The sequence below is a fragment of the Pelecanus crispus genome, chromosome 3, assembly GCF_030463565.1.
Source record: "Pelecanus crispus isolate bPelCri1 chromosome 3, bPelCri1.pri, whole genome shotgun sequence".
Classification (NCBI taxonomy): Eukaryota; Metazoa; Chordata; class Aves; order Pelecaniformes; family Pelecanidae; genus Pelecanus; species Pelecanus crispus.
In genome coordinates, this window is record NC_134645.1 from 111,455,431 (window position 1) to 111,471,484 (window position 16,054).

At 42.0% G+C, this 16,054-nt stretch overlaps 1 protein-coding gene across 1 annotated transcript in view; it reads right to left on the minus strand.

The window, feature by feature from the left end:
* The window catches only part of PXDN (peroxidasin), a 94,709-nt gene that overhangs the window by 12,493 nt on the left and 66,162 nt on the right, over positions 1-16,054 (minus strand). Inside the window, exons 17-19 of the mRNA XM_075707551.1 lie at positions 11,040-12,543; positions 10,064-10,198; positions 7,478-7,686 (exon numbers count right to left, since the gene is read on the minus strand). Of these exons, the coding sequence (XP_075563666.1) occupies positions 7,478-7,686; positions 10,064-10,198; positions 11,040-12,543 (1,848 nt within the window). The remainder of the gene's footprint in view (positions 1-7,477; positions 7,687-10,063; positions 10,199-11,039; positions 12,544-16,054) is intronic.

Here is a 16,054-nt window from a genome sequence, read left to right on the forward strand (position 1 = left end):
TAGAGAGAGTTAGCAATTATACTTCTTACTCTGAGAGGCTTGTTGTGGAGGAAATACAGAATGGCACCTTTGCTGCTTTCTTCTATGATGTTTCCTCCTTCATTACAACAACTTTCCTGTATCTTGAACACCCCTGGGCAGTTAAGATACTTCTATTGATAATTCTTGGGAATGTTGTTTCCGTTTTGATAAAGGTCAGTAAGCAGTTTAAAAATACCATCCAGAGATCTACCCCAAGGCTGGATAGTTATGAGTGGCAGGGTGTGTGGGATCGTATGCGCAAGTACCTAGGGCAGTGGGGACCTCCAGTGTTTTGGAACTTCACCCCTGAACAAGTGCAGAATCCTGAAGAATTAGTAAAGTATTTGGAAGAAGTATGTTGTCACCCTGGTAGCTCCAGAGAGACACAAATCATTGCAACATGCTGGGGACTGGCCCATGCCTATCGAGCCGTGGTCAACGCTAATCAGTACCCTCAAAAGAAAGAGAAGGTCTCTGGATCTGATGACAAAACAACAAGCACTGTGGCTACTCAAACCCCCACTACAGGCCCTGCGGCTACTCCAACCCCCACTACAGGCCTTGCAGCTACTCAAACCCCTGCCCCAGGCACTGTGGCTACTCCAGCCACAGCCATGAGCACTGCGGCTACTCAAACCCCAGTGACAGACACTGTGGCTAAACCAGAGAACCAACCTGCGCCGGTATCAGTTGCCCCTATACAGAAGAAAAAATACACAAGGAAATCAGTTCGTTTAGTAAGGGATGAAGATGAACCAGGGCCATCACGAGAACCAGAGGAGGAAGAACCCATAAATGAGATGGTGACCACCCGATCCCTATCCCTGAGTGAGCTGCGAGATATGCGAAAAGATTTTGGTCGTCATCCAGGCGAGCACATCATCACCTGGCTGCTCCGATGCTGGGATAACGGGGCCAGTAGCCTGGATTTAGAGGGTAGGGAAGCCAAGCAGCTGGGATCCCTTTCCAGGGAAGGGGGCATTGACAAAGCAATTGGAAAAGGGGCAAAACCGCTCAGCCTCTGGAGGCGACTTCTGTCAAGTGTGAAGGAAAGGTATCCCTTCAAGGAGGATGTTTTATACCGCCCAAGCAAATGGACCACCGTAGAGAAAGGTATCCAGTACCTGAGGGAATTAGGCGTGCTGGAGGTGATTTACAGTGACCTGAATGATGAGCGGTTAACCAAAGACCCAGATGAAGTCAGGTGCACACAATCCATGTGGTGGAAGGTGGTACGGAGCGCACCAGCATTGTATTCCAACTCGTTGGCAATACTAGCCTGGAAAGACGACGAGGCACCAACGGTGGATGAAGTGGCTAGACAACTCCGGGACTACGAAGAAAAGCTCTCTTCCTCCCTACGGGCCTGTGTCTCGGCTGTGGAAAAACTGTCTGAAAAAATATGCCAAGAGTTCCAACAACTCAGAGAGGATCTGTCCTACTCCCCACCTGCACGGACCAGTGTCTCAGCCATTAGGAGTCAACGTCCCTATGCTCAAGAGAGAGGATATAGAGGATACACACCACGGGGCACCCTGTGGTTTTACCTGCGTGATTATGGAGAGGACATGAGAAAGTGGGATGGAAAACCCACCTCAACCTTAGAGGCACGGGTGCGTGAATTGCAAGGAAAAACTATTAGAAAAGGCGGTTCTCCCAGGAAAATTGCAGCTCCAGTTTCCAGTGAGCAGTTCCCGAGACAGAGTAAGAGGGCTAATTTTACTTCCGACCTTGATCAGGGAACTTTTGATTCACATTTACAGGAAGTGAACAACGAATACTGTGACCAGTGTTAGAGGGGCCCTGCCTCCAGCCAGGTGGAGGAAAGGGACAACCGGGTTTACTGGACTGTGTGGATTCGATGGCCTGGAACGTCAGACCCACAGGAGTATAAGGCTCTAGTGGACACTGGTGCACAGTGCACGCTAATGCCATCAAACTATAGAGGGGCAGAACCCATTTGTATTTCTGGAGTGACAGGGGGATCCCAACAGCTCACTGTACTGGAAGCTGAAGTGAGCCTAACTGGGAATGAGTGGCAAAAGCACCCCATTGTGACTGGCCCAGATGCTCCGTTCATCCTTGGCATAGACTACCTCAGGAGAGGGTATTTCAAGGACCCAAAAGGGTACCGGTGGGCTTTTGGTATAGCTGCTTTGGAGACAGAGGAAATTAAACAGTTGTCCACCTTGCCCGGTCTCTCAGAGGACCCTTCAATTGTAGGGTTGCTGAAGGTTGAGGAACAACAGGTGCCGATTGCTACCACAACTGTGCACAGGCGGCAATATCGCACCAACCGAGACTCCCTGATTCCCATCCATAACCTGATTCGTCGACTGGAGAGCCAGGGAGTGATCAGCAAGACTCGCTCACCCTTTAACAGTCCCATATGGCCAGTGCGAAAGTCTAATGGGGAGTGGAGACTAACAGTGGACTATCGTGGCCTGAACGAAGTTACACCGCCGCTGAGTGCTGCCGTGCCAGACATGCTAGAACTTCAATATGAACTGGAGTCAAAGGCAGCTAAGTGGTATGCCACAATTGATATTGCTAATGCATTTTTCTCCATCCCTTTGGCAGCAGAGTGCAGACCCCAGTTTGCTTTTACCTGGAGGGGTGTTCAGTACACCTGGAAACGACTGCCCCAGGGGTGGAAGCACAGCCCCACCATTTGCCATGGACTGATCCAGACAGCACTGGAACAGGGTGAAGCTCCAGAACATCTGCAGTACATTGATGACATCATTGTGTGGGGCAACACAGCAGAAGAAGTTTTTGAGAAGGGAAAGAAAATAGTCCAAATCCTTCTGAAGGCTGGTTTTGCCATAAAACAGAGTAAGGTCAAGGGGCCTGCACAGGAGATCCAGTTTTTAGGAATAAAATGGCAAGATGGACGTCGTCAGATCCCAATGGATGTGATCAACAAAATAACAGCTATGTCCCCACCAACTAGCAAAAAGGAAACACAAGCTTTCTTAGGCGTTGTGGGGTTTTGGAGAATGCCTATTCCAAATTACAGCCAGATCGTAAGCCCTCTCTATCAAGTGACCCGGAAGAAGAACGAATTCAAATGGGGCCCTGAGCAACAACAAGCCTTTGAACAAATTAAACGTGAGATAGTTCATGCAGTAGCCCTTGGGCCAGTCCGGGCAGGGCAGGATATTAAAAATGTGCTCTACACCGCAGCCGGGGAGAATGGCCCTACCTGGAGCCTCTGGCAGAAAGCACCAGGGGAGACTTGAGGTCGACCCCTAGGGTTTTGGAGTCGGGGATACAGAGGATCCGAAGCCCGCTACACTCCAACTGAGAAAGAGATACTGGCAGCATATGAAGGGGTTCGAGCTGCTTCAGAAGTGGTTGGTACTGAAGCACAGCTCCTGCTGGCACCCCGACTGCCGGTGTTGGGCTGGATGTTCAAAGGGAGGGTCCCCTCTACACATCATGCAACTGATGCTACATGGAGTAAGTGGGTTGCATTGATCACACAACGGGCTCGAATAGGAAACCCCAGTCGCCCAGGAATCCTGGAAGTGATCATGGACTGGCCAGAAGGAAAAAACATTAGAATATCACCAGAGGAGGAGGTGACACGTGCTGAAGAGGCCCCACTGTATAATAAATTGCCAGAAAATGAAAAGCAATATGCCCTGTTCACTGATGGGTCCTGTCGTCTCGTGGGAAAGCATCGGAGGTGGAAAGCTGCTGTATGGAGTCCTATACGACAAGTCGCAGAAACTGCTGAAGGAGAAGGGGAGTCGAGTCAGTTTGCAGAGGTGAAAGCCATCCAGCTGGCTTTAGATATTGCTGAAAGAGAAAAGTGGCCAGTCCTTTATCTCTATACTGACTCATGGATGGTGGCAAATGCCCTGTGGGGGTGGCTGCAGCAATGGAAGCAGAGCAACTGGCAGCGCAGAGGCAAACCAATCTGGGCTGCCGCATTGTGGCAAGATATTGCTGCCCGGGTAGAGAACCTGGTTGTAAAAGTTCGTCATGTAGATGCTCATGTACCTAAGAGTCGGGCCACTGAAGAACATCAAAACAACCAGCAAGTAGATCAGGCTGCTAAGATTGAAGTGGCTCAGGTGGATTTGGACTGGCAACATAAGGGTGAATTATTTATAGCTCGGTGGGCCCATGATGCCTCAGGCCATCAAGGAAGGGATGCAACGTATAAATGGGCTCGTGATCGAGGGGTGGACTTAACTATGGACAGTATTGCACAGGTTATTCATGAGTGTGAAACATGCGCTGCAATCAAGCAAGCCAAGCAGTTCAAGCCCCTTGGGTATAGTGAACGATGGCTAAAATATAAATATGGGGAGGCCTGGCAGATTGATTACATCACGCTCCCACAGACCCGCCAGGGCAAGCGCTATGTGCTCACCATGGTGGAAGCAACCACTGGATGGCTGGAAACATATCCCGTGCCCCATGCCACCGCCCGGAACACCATCCTGGGCCTTGAAAAGCAAGTCCTGTGGCGACATGGCACCCCAGAAAGAATTGAGTCAGACAACGGGACTCATTTCCGAAACAACCTCATAGACACCTGGGCCAAAGAGCACGGCATTGAGTGGGTATATCACATCCCTTACCATGCACCAGCCTCCGGGAAAATTGAGCGATACAATGGATTGTTAAAGACTACCCTGAGAGCAATGGGTGGTGGGACGTTTAAACATTGGGATACGCATTTAGCAAAAGCCACCTGGTTAGTCAACACCAGGGGATCTGCCAATCGAGCTGGCCCTGCCCAATCAAAACTTTTACGTACTGTAGAAGGAGATAAAGTTCCTGTAGTGCACATGAAAAATATGCTGGGGAAGACAGTCTGGGTTACTTCCCCCTCTGGCAAAGGCAAACCCATTCGTGGGATTGCTTTTGCTCAAGGACCTGGGTGCACTTGGTGGGTGATGCGAAAGGATGGGGAAGCCCAATGTGTACCTCAAGGGAATTTGATTTTGGGTGAAAATAGCCAATGAACTGAATTGTATAATATTAATTGCTTTATAATACTGTATGTTATCTCTTAACTATATGTTATCTCTTAACTGCATGTTAATATAATAATATAGTAGGTTAATATTAAGTATATAATACTATATATTATGATTGCTATATGCCGCATCAATGGTATTGCAGTAAGAATTGCCCAGCCTAAGGAAAATGAACTTTGATGAAACCATGTTGGAATGAGAACTGACTTCAGCATGCAACAGTCCAACACTGCACACCACCTCTCCTGCTCTGAAAGACTGTGATGACAGATGGAACCCAAAGTCATGGGCTAAATGAACTCAATGGACATTTTAGAGGGATGGGCCATAGACGAAGGGAATGATATCTGTGTGTATATCAAGATAGGGAAAGGGGTGGTGATTAATTGGAACACATTGGAAAGGGGAGGGCCTGTGCATGACGTAGATGGTATAGAATAAGGGGTGGATACTGTCCTGGTTTCGGCTGGGATAGAGTTAATTTTCTTCCTAACAGCAGGCATAGTGCTGTGTTTTGGATTTAGTAGGAGAAGAATGTTGATAACAGGCTGATGTTTGTAGTTGTTGCTGAGTACTGCTTATGCTAGTCAAGGACTTTTTCAGCTTCCCATGCTCTGCCAGGCGCACAAGAAACTGGGAGGGGGCACAGCCAGAATAGTTGATCCAAACTGACCAAAGGGCTATTCCATACCATATGACGTCATGCTCAGTATATAAACTGGGGGGGGTTGGCCGGGGAGCAGCGATCGCTGCTCGGGAACTGTCTGGGTATCGGTCGGCGGGTGGTGAGCAATTGCATTGTGCATCACTTGCTTCGTGTATCATTATTATTATTATCATTATTATACTGTTACTATTAGCATTACTATTTTACTTTATTTCAATTATTAAACTGTTCTTATCTCAGCCCAGGAGTGTTTCTCACTCTTACTCCTCCAATTCTCTCCCCCATCCCATCGGGGTAGGGGGAGTGAGCGAGCGGCTGCGTGGTGCTTAGTTGCTGGCTGGGGCTAAACCACGACAAAAACTGGTAAAAATTCAAGTAAGACCTGAATGAAATGATATCTGGGGGAAATTGTACAAGATTTCATTGAAAGGTAACTGACATTTTCAACAAAGCCTTCCAAGGAAGAATTTTCTTAGTGATTTATTATTTAAAGAGTTCTTTACTGGACAAGACAATATGGTAGTCAGTTTAAAAGCTAAATTGTGCAGTATCTTTGAATAGTAACTCTCTATCTACTTTTTTCATTTTTAATGACACCTGAATTTGTTCTCATGGTAAAGTCACACTAGTTAGAATCTTTCCTCAGTATTTACTGTATCTGTACCAGGTTGAAGGGACACCCTCCATCAGTTTATGCTCCACCTCCTGCCTTAAATTCTGAGCTATATCACCAAAGGACTCTCTGTCATTGGGGACAATTATATCTTACTGAAAGTGTTAAATGGACACTAGTGGAAGAGTGTGACCTCTCTCAGAAATACAATCCACTGCTTCTTTATCCATGCGTATCTTTTGAGAGAATATTGAATAGCCTACTCAGCTGGAGTAAACTCAAGAGAATCAGCAGTAGAAAAGATGAAGAACTCAGATCCAGATACCAGCAAATCTACAAAATACTGGTATTGAAAGCTAGGTTCTTACTAGCTAAATTGTAAGATTCTAATAATCGTCAAGTGGTAGTACCATTACCCTCTCTAATAAGAGCAAGCTTTTTAGTTAATAATTGTTTGACAGCAATTTCTAGAGAATCAGAGTTCCACAGAGAAGTTCCCAAAAGTCCTGAGTTTTTCAGCCAGGGCAGGTCATTTGAGTTTTGTCAAAAGAAAATGGTAATAACATTGTCAAGGAGATCTCAATAAAGAGAAGTCATTGTCCTCTGAAGTATTTTGTTGTTGATGCTACTACAAATCATTCTGCAAATCTGTGTGATCCAGAAGATTCTCTTGGGAAAGGATCTTCTAATTATGTTACAGATGTAGTGAAGTCTGTGGTGATGATGTCTAAAGAGAGGTCATGCAGAAAATCTGTATGTGAGAGAGAAGCCAACATGCATGCTACCAAGCCACATGGGATTCTGAGTGTCCTGTGCTTTATGCAGCTAAGTAAACCCTGTTTCTGGAGGAAAAAAGTTTATTTCTGAAGAAAAACAAATCACCCCACTGTCCTAACTTTTGAAGGAGATGGCAATGAACAAGAATATTTATCCACAAAAGGAAGAAAACAGGAAAACAGTTATCTACACCATGCAACGCTCAAATCTGTGCTATGGTTAGAATGTGTCTATTTAATATAACATATGGAATGATCATTCACTTGACAAAGGTTGAGCTCCAGATTTGAGTTTGTGACATCTTAACAGAAACTAACAATAGTCAAATATCTTCTTAAAATAAAATGAACAGACACTAAATGCAGCACACATTAATACACCCAAATCCACCTGTATACAGACCTTCACAGCAATCTTGCCACATCCTGAGGTCCAGTTTAGGAATTTCTTCACAGCTACTATATCCATGTGGGAATTCAGCCACCTTAAAGACATCATGTTGTACCCTGGTTATGTTGTCACCATTGTCACACAAAACTCTGGCAAGAGATGTCTGCTTGATCTGAGTAAGCTGAGCAGGCGTGAACACACCCGGGTTCTCATACCATAACCTGTAATCTCACAGAAAAGACAAGTTTGCTAGTGAAAAACCAAAACATGCAGTTCCACAGAGATATTGCAATACTGTATTCAGAATGAAATTAATTATTCCATAAATCCTGTTCTCAGATTTACATGGTATCTGAGGGAGTGATCCAGATGCCAAACTGTAAGTGCTTGGTGTCATACTGACACCCTGAAAGGGCCCAAGTCTTCAGCAAATCCTTTGACTTCTTTTGTAGTCCCATTTCGATCTCTTGGGTATCTCTGGACATCTAAAATGGCACTAGACTACCAAGTTTAGGGTTTTTTTAAGGTAGAGGCTTAAATGACCATTGATTTATTTCTCCAGGCATCTTTCCCATGGGTATGAAAAAATTTTGATAGAATTGCTGAGATTAGAAGAATGGTTAATCTATACCTAGTTTATTATCAAGATAAATGAGACTGTTTAATCTAAGGAAATTTTTTTCTGTGAAACTATTTTAATGATTACACTAATTCAGGGACTTATTAATATATGCTCAGTTAATTCTTATATTGAAGGAGGAAACACTGTGGTTTTGAATAACTTATTTTTCATACATAAAGGGCTAAAAGCCTGTTATCAATAAAAAATATAAATAATACATTACTATGAAAAGCAAGCCAGCCCTTGTAAAAGAAAACGTTTTAAGTTACTGCCCAGGATTTGAAAACATTTTACACTATTCTAACATATAAGAATTGCTCACTGTGATATCATTTACATCTCACTAAACTGTAAATTTCTAATTCTACATTCATACTTTTTTCCACCTATTTCAACCAAAAATAAGTAGGAGGCTCTTTAAACTTCATGAAAAATCAGTAACAATTTTATACTAAACTAGAAGAATGGTCAACAAATTTCATTTTACATACTTATTGTATCATTTTCATAAGGCATTGGACAGTGGCCAATGAATTTCCAAGTACTGGGATCAGAAAAACAGATTCTGAAATTTCCATCTTGACATGAAGTTAGGCTCCCTTCAAACATCACTCCTTTTCCCTGCACAGGCATATTTGTTTTGCATGGTGCTGGCAGCTTTGATCCTCTGCCCATTGTAAAGGCTTTTCAAAGAAGTGAGAGTTGCTTTCATTATGTCTAATAATATTTTACTATTTGCTGGCATGTTGCTTCAAAACATTTGTATTCTTTGGACAACAGAATCCCATTTCCTAAATATTCAATGTTTTCCTATAGTTTCTAAATGCTGTTTCAGAAAAAAAACAAAAAACCAAAAAAAGCTTTTGCTGGAAAAATGCAAATAGACACACACAAAAAAGCAGTATCATTATCCTGTTGTGACACAAATAGGTACTTGTCACCCGCAATCTGGAGCTCATACCGCATATATTTCTCCTTTTAATCCCTCTGGCTCCTGGCATGAGAGTTTTATGTTTCACAGCTTAATTTTTAAACAGATTTTAAGTAAGAAAGTTGTTTTTAAAACAAGCATACAAAAAGGCTTGTGTTATTGACTACAGAAATAAAAAAGCCTTTATACTATCTTAAGTAGCAATTTTATAACTTACATAGAGCGAATAACATTAGATAAAGTGAATCAGACCTAATTTCCTAATTCTTCCTCTGTTTCCCTTTCACCAGGATAGGACTAATCAGCATAAGTCTTTCTACCCTCATGCCACGCAACAAACAGGATTCTAGGTCACAAATTATGTTAAAATGAGGGAAATGTTGATTTTCAGATTCCGAACGGGTGTGCTGAAAGTATGGAAAGGACATCTGGCTGCTGTAACAATAGCAATGACTATTTTCTTATTTCAGGTACTGTAGAAACTGAAAATGAGAAATTGCTTATAATGTGCATGTAAAGTAATCTAAAAACAATTATCAAATTGTGTTCTTTGGGATAACCTGTCTGCTTTTAACACTCTTTTGGTGCGCAGACTGCTTGTATTGAAATATGTATAGGGGTTATATACACAGAGTGATACTTTTCCAACCTATGCCTAAGTCACAGAGATGCTGAAGGTGTCTTAACCACCACAGCTCCTTTGCCAATAAAGTAATTAAATACCAATGAAAAGAGATGAGTAACATCCACTTTTGAGAAAGTCAAGTGACTTGAATAACTAGTAAAAGGAAACTCAGCATGTGTTGGCTGTGGTGCTTTTTGGAGGTCAGTATGACATATTCACCATAAAAAGTAACAGATTTAAAAAATAAATTAATTATAGTTTCTAACAATGTTTTAAACTTGTACTCTTCATCTTTTCAATTATGTATTAAAATCATAAATGAAAAAAAAATGCAGTTTCATTTGGAAACAAGACATTGCAACTGTTACTAAACATCCTTAGTTTAAAATTACTTTTGGTTTCCATGGTATTTCCATTTACCTGTCTCCATCCCGAATACGCCTAAACTGTGTGCTTAACAAACACATCAAAGTTGGCCCCAGTCGGCTCCCTGGCACTAAGTCTTCTACCATTAGAGCAGGAAATAAGTCTATGTTCAGTGGGGAACCGTACAACCTATAAATAGAAAAGCACAAATATTTAATATCAAATATTTTACCTTTACAAAATAAGCAGTGTGTGGCAAAACTAAGGGCAAGATGTATGAACAATGCACAGTAAAAATGACAGCGATAGTGCTACATCTTAGTGAACAACTTGTGGGTGTATATGCAAGAAATCCTGCAATGCAGGTTGTGTATCTGAGTAACGTCAGAGCGGTCTGCAAGTCTACCCCATAATAATTTCCTTTCTCCTAGCAGCTTTCTTCTGATTTCTCAGAACCAGTTCTTTTTCAATAGTTTCTCCTTCCTGCCCCTCTGTACACTTTTTCTTTTACCACAGCTGTGATTAATTCTCTGTCAGATTTTGTGTAGATAAGCTAGGGGTGGCAGGTAGCTGAAGACTTATTTTCAAACACTGATGCTCTAAAGAACAGATTACTGGTAGGGAAGGATGTCCACATGAAAATACAGTGAACGATATTCCTGTTTGTTTTAGTGTACCGAATGGATGGAACTGGACATGTAAATACTTGCATGAGACTGGCATTAAAGATGACCTTACTTTGAAATAACATTCATATTTAACAGGATTTATAAAACCAGATATTTCAAACTAATACTTCAATGAACACATACAGTATATATTAACTTCTAATTGTTCACAGAGGTGTAGAAGCAGAGAGATTATCTGCATGTGGGAATTTTCCACGTCTATTTCCTGGTACAGGTGGAAGCTTCTTAAAAAATCCCTTTACCCCTTTCTTAACAAATATTTTCTTCTAGATAAGACATTTAGCTACTAATTTTGCATGCACATTTAGATAATGGATTGTTTTTCTTCACCTCAGGCTCACCTGCTAAGTTTCTCCCTGATTTCAGGATTCTTAATTTCATTTTTCAGATCTTCAAAAGTCTGAGCTGAAGAAAGATTACAGTAAACTCTAAAATCATGGTAGGGAGGTATTCCATGATCTCTGCCTCTCTGAATATTCATAGCTGCCAGATCTAAAGCCACAGTACGTGCCATGGAGAAGAGTCTTTCTGTTAATTCTGTATTGAGTAATTGTGATGGGACACGCATCTTACCAGCAACACCAAACAATCCCCTTAGAAGTGGATCAATGCCTCCTTCATTTACAATCCGAAATGGAGAGAAGAATGCCTTATGAAGAGGTAGATGGCCTTGTGGAATAGGTTCAAAGTTTTCATCCAGTCGATACAGAAAAGGATTAATGAGTGTGTGACCAAACCTAAAAGCGGCAGTTGCAAACTCATTAGTTATGCCAGAATTAACACTGGGATCATAACCCTTATATTCGCCAAGCATCTTCATGCCTACCTCTCCAAAGATCTTAGGTAGCCAGTGGCTAAATGTTATGTGTTGCATTTCTGCACCAACAATTTTGCGTGTTTCGTGATATATTGTGTCACCATCCCAGTGTGGATTGAGTTTCAGTAGCTCTGTGGCAATTCTGTTGTGTTCTCTAAACCACAATGTATGGATGCTGGTAAGACCCAGCTGCTCGTTAGAACGCTGATCACCAGCTAAAAAGCAGGGAATTGGGCTCTCATTTTCATCTTTCATACATTCTGTTGGCGGGCCAGTAGCAAATGGAAGAAGGGGCTTGCCAGATCTCTGTACGATGCCCTGTCTCAGAAGACCCCTTTGGCTTGCCAAGTCTCTGATTTCTAATGCTTCATGGTCCGAACTGCCATACACATTGGATGCATCGATGTATGAAGTCAGCTGGTTGATCTGTTCTCGTGGGTACACAGAATTCATCAGGAGGGATGTCATGCCGCTTCCACAAACTGGACTGGAGCGTACGAAAAACATGCAGCGTGCACCATTTCGAACTCTGGGATCGTTTGGTGGTATCATGATCGAAAAGCATGGAGGATCATTTGTACAAACTGAACTGCAATGCTGACCATCTGAAAACCTGGCCTCACTTAGGGCAGCCACAGTGAGGTCAAGGTCATGGTCAAGAAACTGACCCCACTGCATGAGCATGTGAGTGTACTGGTCATCAGGAGTTATTGTTTCTGTTCCGATCAGAGTAGTTGAAACCAAGCGAGGCATTGGGAGCGCGTAGCCATTAGAGAGCCTCCTGGGTTCAATTCCCCGAGGCAAATTAAATCCATTTTCATAGACGGACTTTAACAGACGTTCAAAGGCTGTCAGAGAAGCACCCCACATGGGATGCTGAAGGTTGTTGCATGTTCCATCGTGTGTCCTGTACTTCTGGTGGAAGCACATATCTGAGCAGTTGTTCACTCGTCGATGGGCTGTACAACCTGAGAGATTAGCTATCAGATTCAAGTACTGTGGGGATACAAGGTCATTATAGTGATAACCTGAAACCAGAAGAGAGACAGAGAGAAAATCAAAGACTTCATAGATTCGTGGTCCCCACAGATCATGAATTTATTTGAAATGTTATTTTTTTATATCGCATTTCCCACCAGATTAAATAACCCTATGGTTTAGAAAGAACAATAATAATCACATATGTATATTAGAGCACTGGGTGATGTGAGCAACAACCACTATTAGGTCAGGAGGAAAATGCCAATTCACGTACAACTTGTACCAAGTGTTCACAAAAGGAGTTCATTACTTATTTGGTCACTTAAGAAAGCAGAGATATTTTCAGAAATAAAAGCCTCATATTGAGACAAATGGGAAATTTTCCCCATGTTAGTAAAAGCATTTTAAAAACTGTCAGTAACATTTACATGGATTTCAAGACTTTATCTTTTGAGACTTGATAATTCACTGAACATTATTATTTTGTTTTGCTTTATTACAGTGGAAGTTGCAGAATCTTAAGAAAAAAATTTCAGCAAAAACCACAAAAGAAAATAGCCACAGGCATTATAGCTAAACAGAGGAGTGACCTCTAGGACAAGTGGTGTGGAGCAACTCACATTCACATTACCCAGGACTAGTTTCTAAAGAAAACTGGTGTTTGCAAAACACTTGGCACAGGTTTCCTCTGCAATCCACACCACCTCCGGGACTACAGCGTACTTATCGCTTTCCTGCATTTCTTCTCAGTTCATAGAAAAATATTGTATACAAAATATATACCGTAACTCATTAAAATTACATTTTTGTAACTTCAAACTAAGTCTATGTGTTGCATGATAGCCTTATCACGCAATGTGGAAGGATTGAAGACCATAAGGCCTCCTACTACAGTGTTGGGTGACTGCAAATAGCAGAACAGTCAGGCTGCGCCTTGTCCATGCTGCCTATTAGGAGTCATTCTAAAAGTGATTTTTTCTTAGAAACATTTGGGCTTCATTTCAGGAAAGAAGTCATTAATTTGGGCTATATCTACATTATCAACTTGTGTAGACCAACAGAAATGTGTCTGTAGAGTGAAATTTTTGATGCTGAGAAAGACATCCCTACTGTATCCATTGTGCCACAGGAACAGGTTTCCTTCAGAAAAGCTTTACTTTGTTCTCCTGGACTGAACATGGCCCTGGACCACATTTTTCACTTACTTTGAAAAGAATCCACACTGCTCAAGGCCATACCACAACTCACACCAAAGCACAGTAAGTGGGGACAACTGGGAGATTGACTTCAAATGGGCCCTGCTGATCCAAAGCATAGGCACACCTTGAGTGATTAATGTGTACACAGCATGGATGAGTAAGGTTCCAGGATCCAGGAGAGAGCCTAGGAGGTAGAATACTTGGCAGCGTAGATGTACTTTTAGCTAACTAGGAACTATCATACACCACCATGGTTCTTGATCTGGAAAGCTTGCAGTCAGGAGTAAAACTGAACAAGCAGAATAAAGGCAGAAGGAAAAAAGGAAATGAGTGAGTGTACAGCAGTACTGTGTTCCCACAGGCTCACAGGGTTCCCACCATGATGGTAATCACTCAAGAATATGAACTGAATGCAGTTTTGCAAGAGGCTGGTGCAGGCTAATTGCACACAGTTACGAAATATTCCTTTTAGTCCTGAGCTCAGTCCCAGCGTGCCTGCAAAGACACTGACCTTCATCTATATTCAACACATAAATGCGTACTAGACACACTGCTGCTCTCTGCCAATTTCTACAATGCAGGGCAATTTCAAACAAACCACCCAAAGCCACTCTTTGTCTTTGCCTTGAAAGGGACTGGATTGCTCATAGCTGCTCAGCTGGGACAGGACCTGTGCTCAGTCAGGAGATCTATGTTTTCTCAGCCTCAGGCTACATGTACTCCAAGTGGTTTACAAATCAAAGCAGATATGAGAGACCCAGTGCTTGCATTAGGCAAAACTAACCTGTTCTTGTAGACATAGATAAATTATTTTGTGGAATACTCCAGACTCAGAAAAAGAAAAATAAGCCACAGAACAAAACCAGTAAGTGCCACTGGGTAATGCAGCAAAATACACTCTTTGAAGATATTTATTGATAACATATTACAATATGCTGGCTACTAGGGCAGTTTAATTCTAAAACTACACCCAGAAAATGTGTCTTCTTTATAGTAACACTCCTTTTTAAATGATCTTCATTCATCATGGAGTTCTTTCCTTATGATCGTTATTCATGCAGTCTTTACATAAACATTTGTCTGCTGTTCTTATCCTGCTTGCCACCCACATTTCTGAAATCAAGTTGTGAGCAAAACTCAACTATGAATGTTTTGGGTGGAATGACCTTCATTACCAATTTAAAATAAAAGGTTCAGCTTCTCTGTTCAGAAGTTCAAGTTGGAGGCAATGTCTCACCTATGGGTTAGATTAGATGTCTTCCTGAGCGGAGTGGAGGCTGCCATAAATGCCCATCTCGGGCCCTTAATTAACACTCACATTTGTAGGCACTAAGTCTGGCTCTGCTTTCCAAAAGGCTGGGTGCTGAGCATTTCCAGGGCTTAGAAGCCAGCTAGCTCAGTTCGCATAATATTAGCTATATTTTTTTCAAACTCAAAGGAAGATGTTTCATAGAGTCATAGAAATACTGATTAGAAGGGACCTCTTACCCAGACCGAGCTCCTGCTTGAAGCAAGGCTGACACCAGCACTAGATCAGCTCAGCTGTATCCCTGTCTAGGAGGCTTGAAAACCTCTGAAGACTGAGCCTCCTCAGCCTTTCTAGATAAGTTGTTCCAGTGCTGCACTGGCCTCCTGGTGAGAAAGTGTTTCCTAACATCCAATCTGAAACTTCCAAGCAGCAATTTGTGGCCATTCCCCTTGTTGTACAGTCTGGCACTGCAGAAGAGAATTTGGCTCCATAGTATTTCCTTGGGATATTCCAAGAAAAAAAAAGTCTCTGAATGGGAAATTGTCAAGTTTCTCAACTGTTCCCAATGCAAAAGTGCTAAATAACACCTTCCATTAGGGTCTGCATTTTGAAATAAAACCAAATAAGGACAAATATGAATATTAAAATCTGAGCATTAAGTTATTTAAACAAAAACACATTTCTTGTACTCGTCAAGATTCTCTAAAAGCCAGGTTTCTATGGATTTTGTAGGGCTGAGAACCAAGCTCTGGTTGTGAACAGAACTTCCAGTATCACAGAAAGTTGCCTGATTTTGTGTTCATTAATTTGTATTTGTATGCTTTAATGCCAATTTTTGGTAAACTTCAAGTGGTTGAATTTCACTATTACAAATCCTAGTGAAAAGTAGTCAAGCAATTCTCACATATCAGATTTCATATATTCCTAGTATTATATTCAATATGCTTGCATATGCATCTAATCAGAGAACAAAATAAAATTGGGTTGCTCTTATAAAACACAAGCCTTCAAAGAATTTTGAATAAGTTTTTGTGGTAAACTTCATCACAAATTATTTACTCAGCTCTAGTAATGAGTAACAAGCTTCTTTTATTAGCAAATGTTACAGCA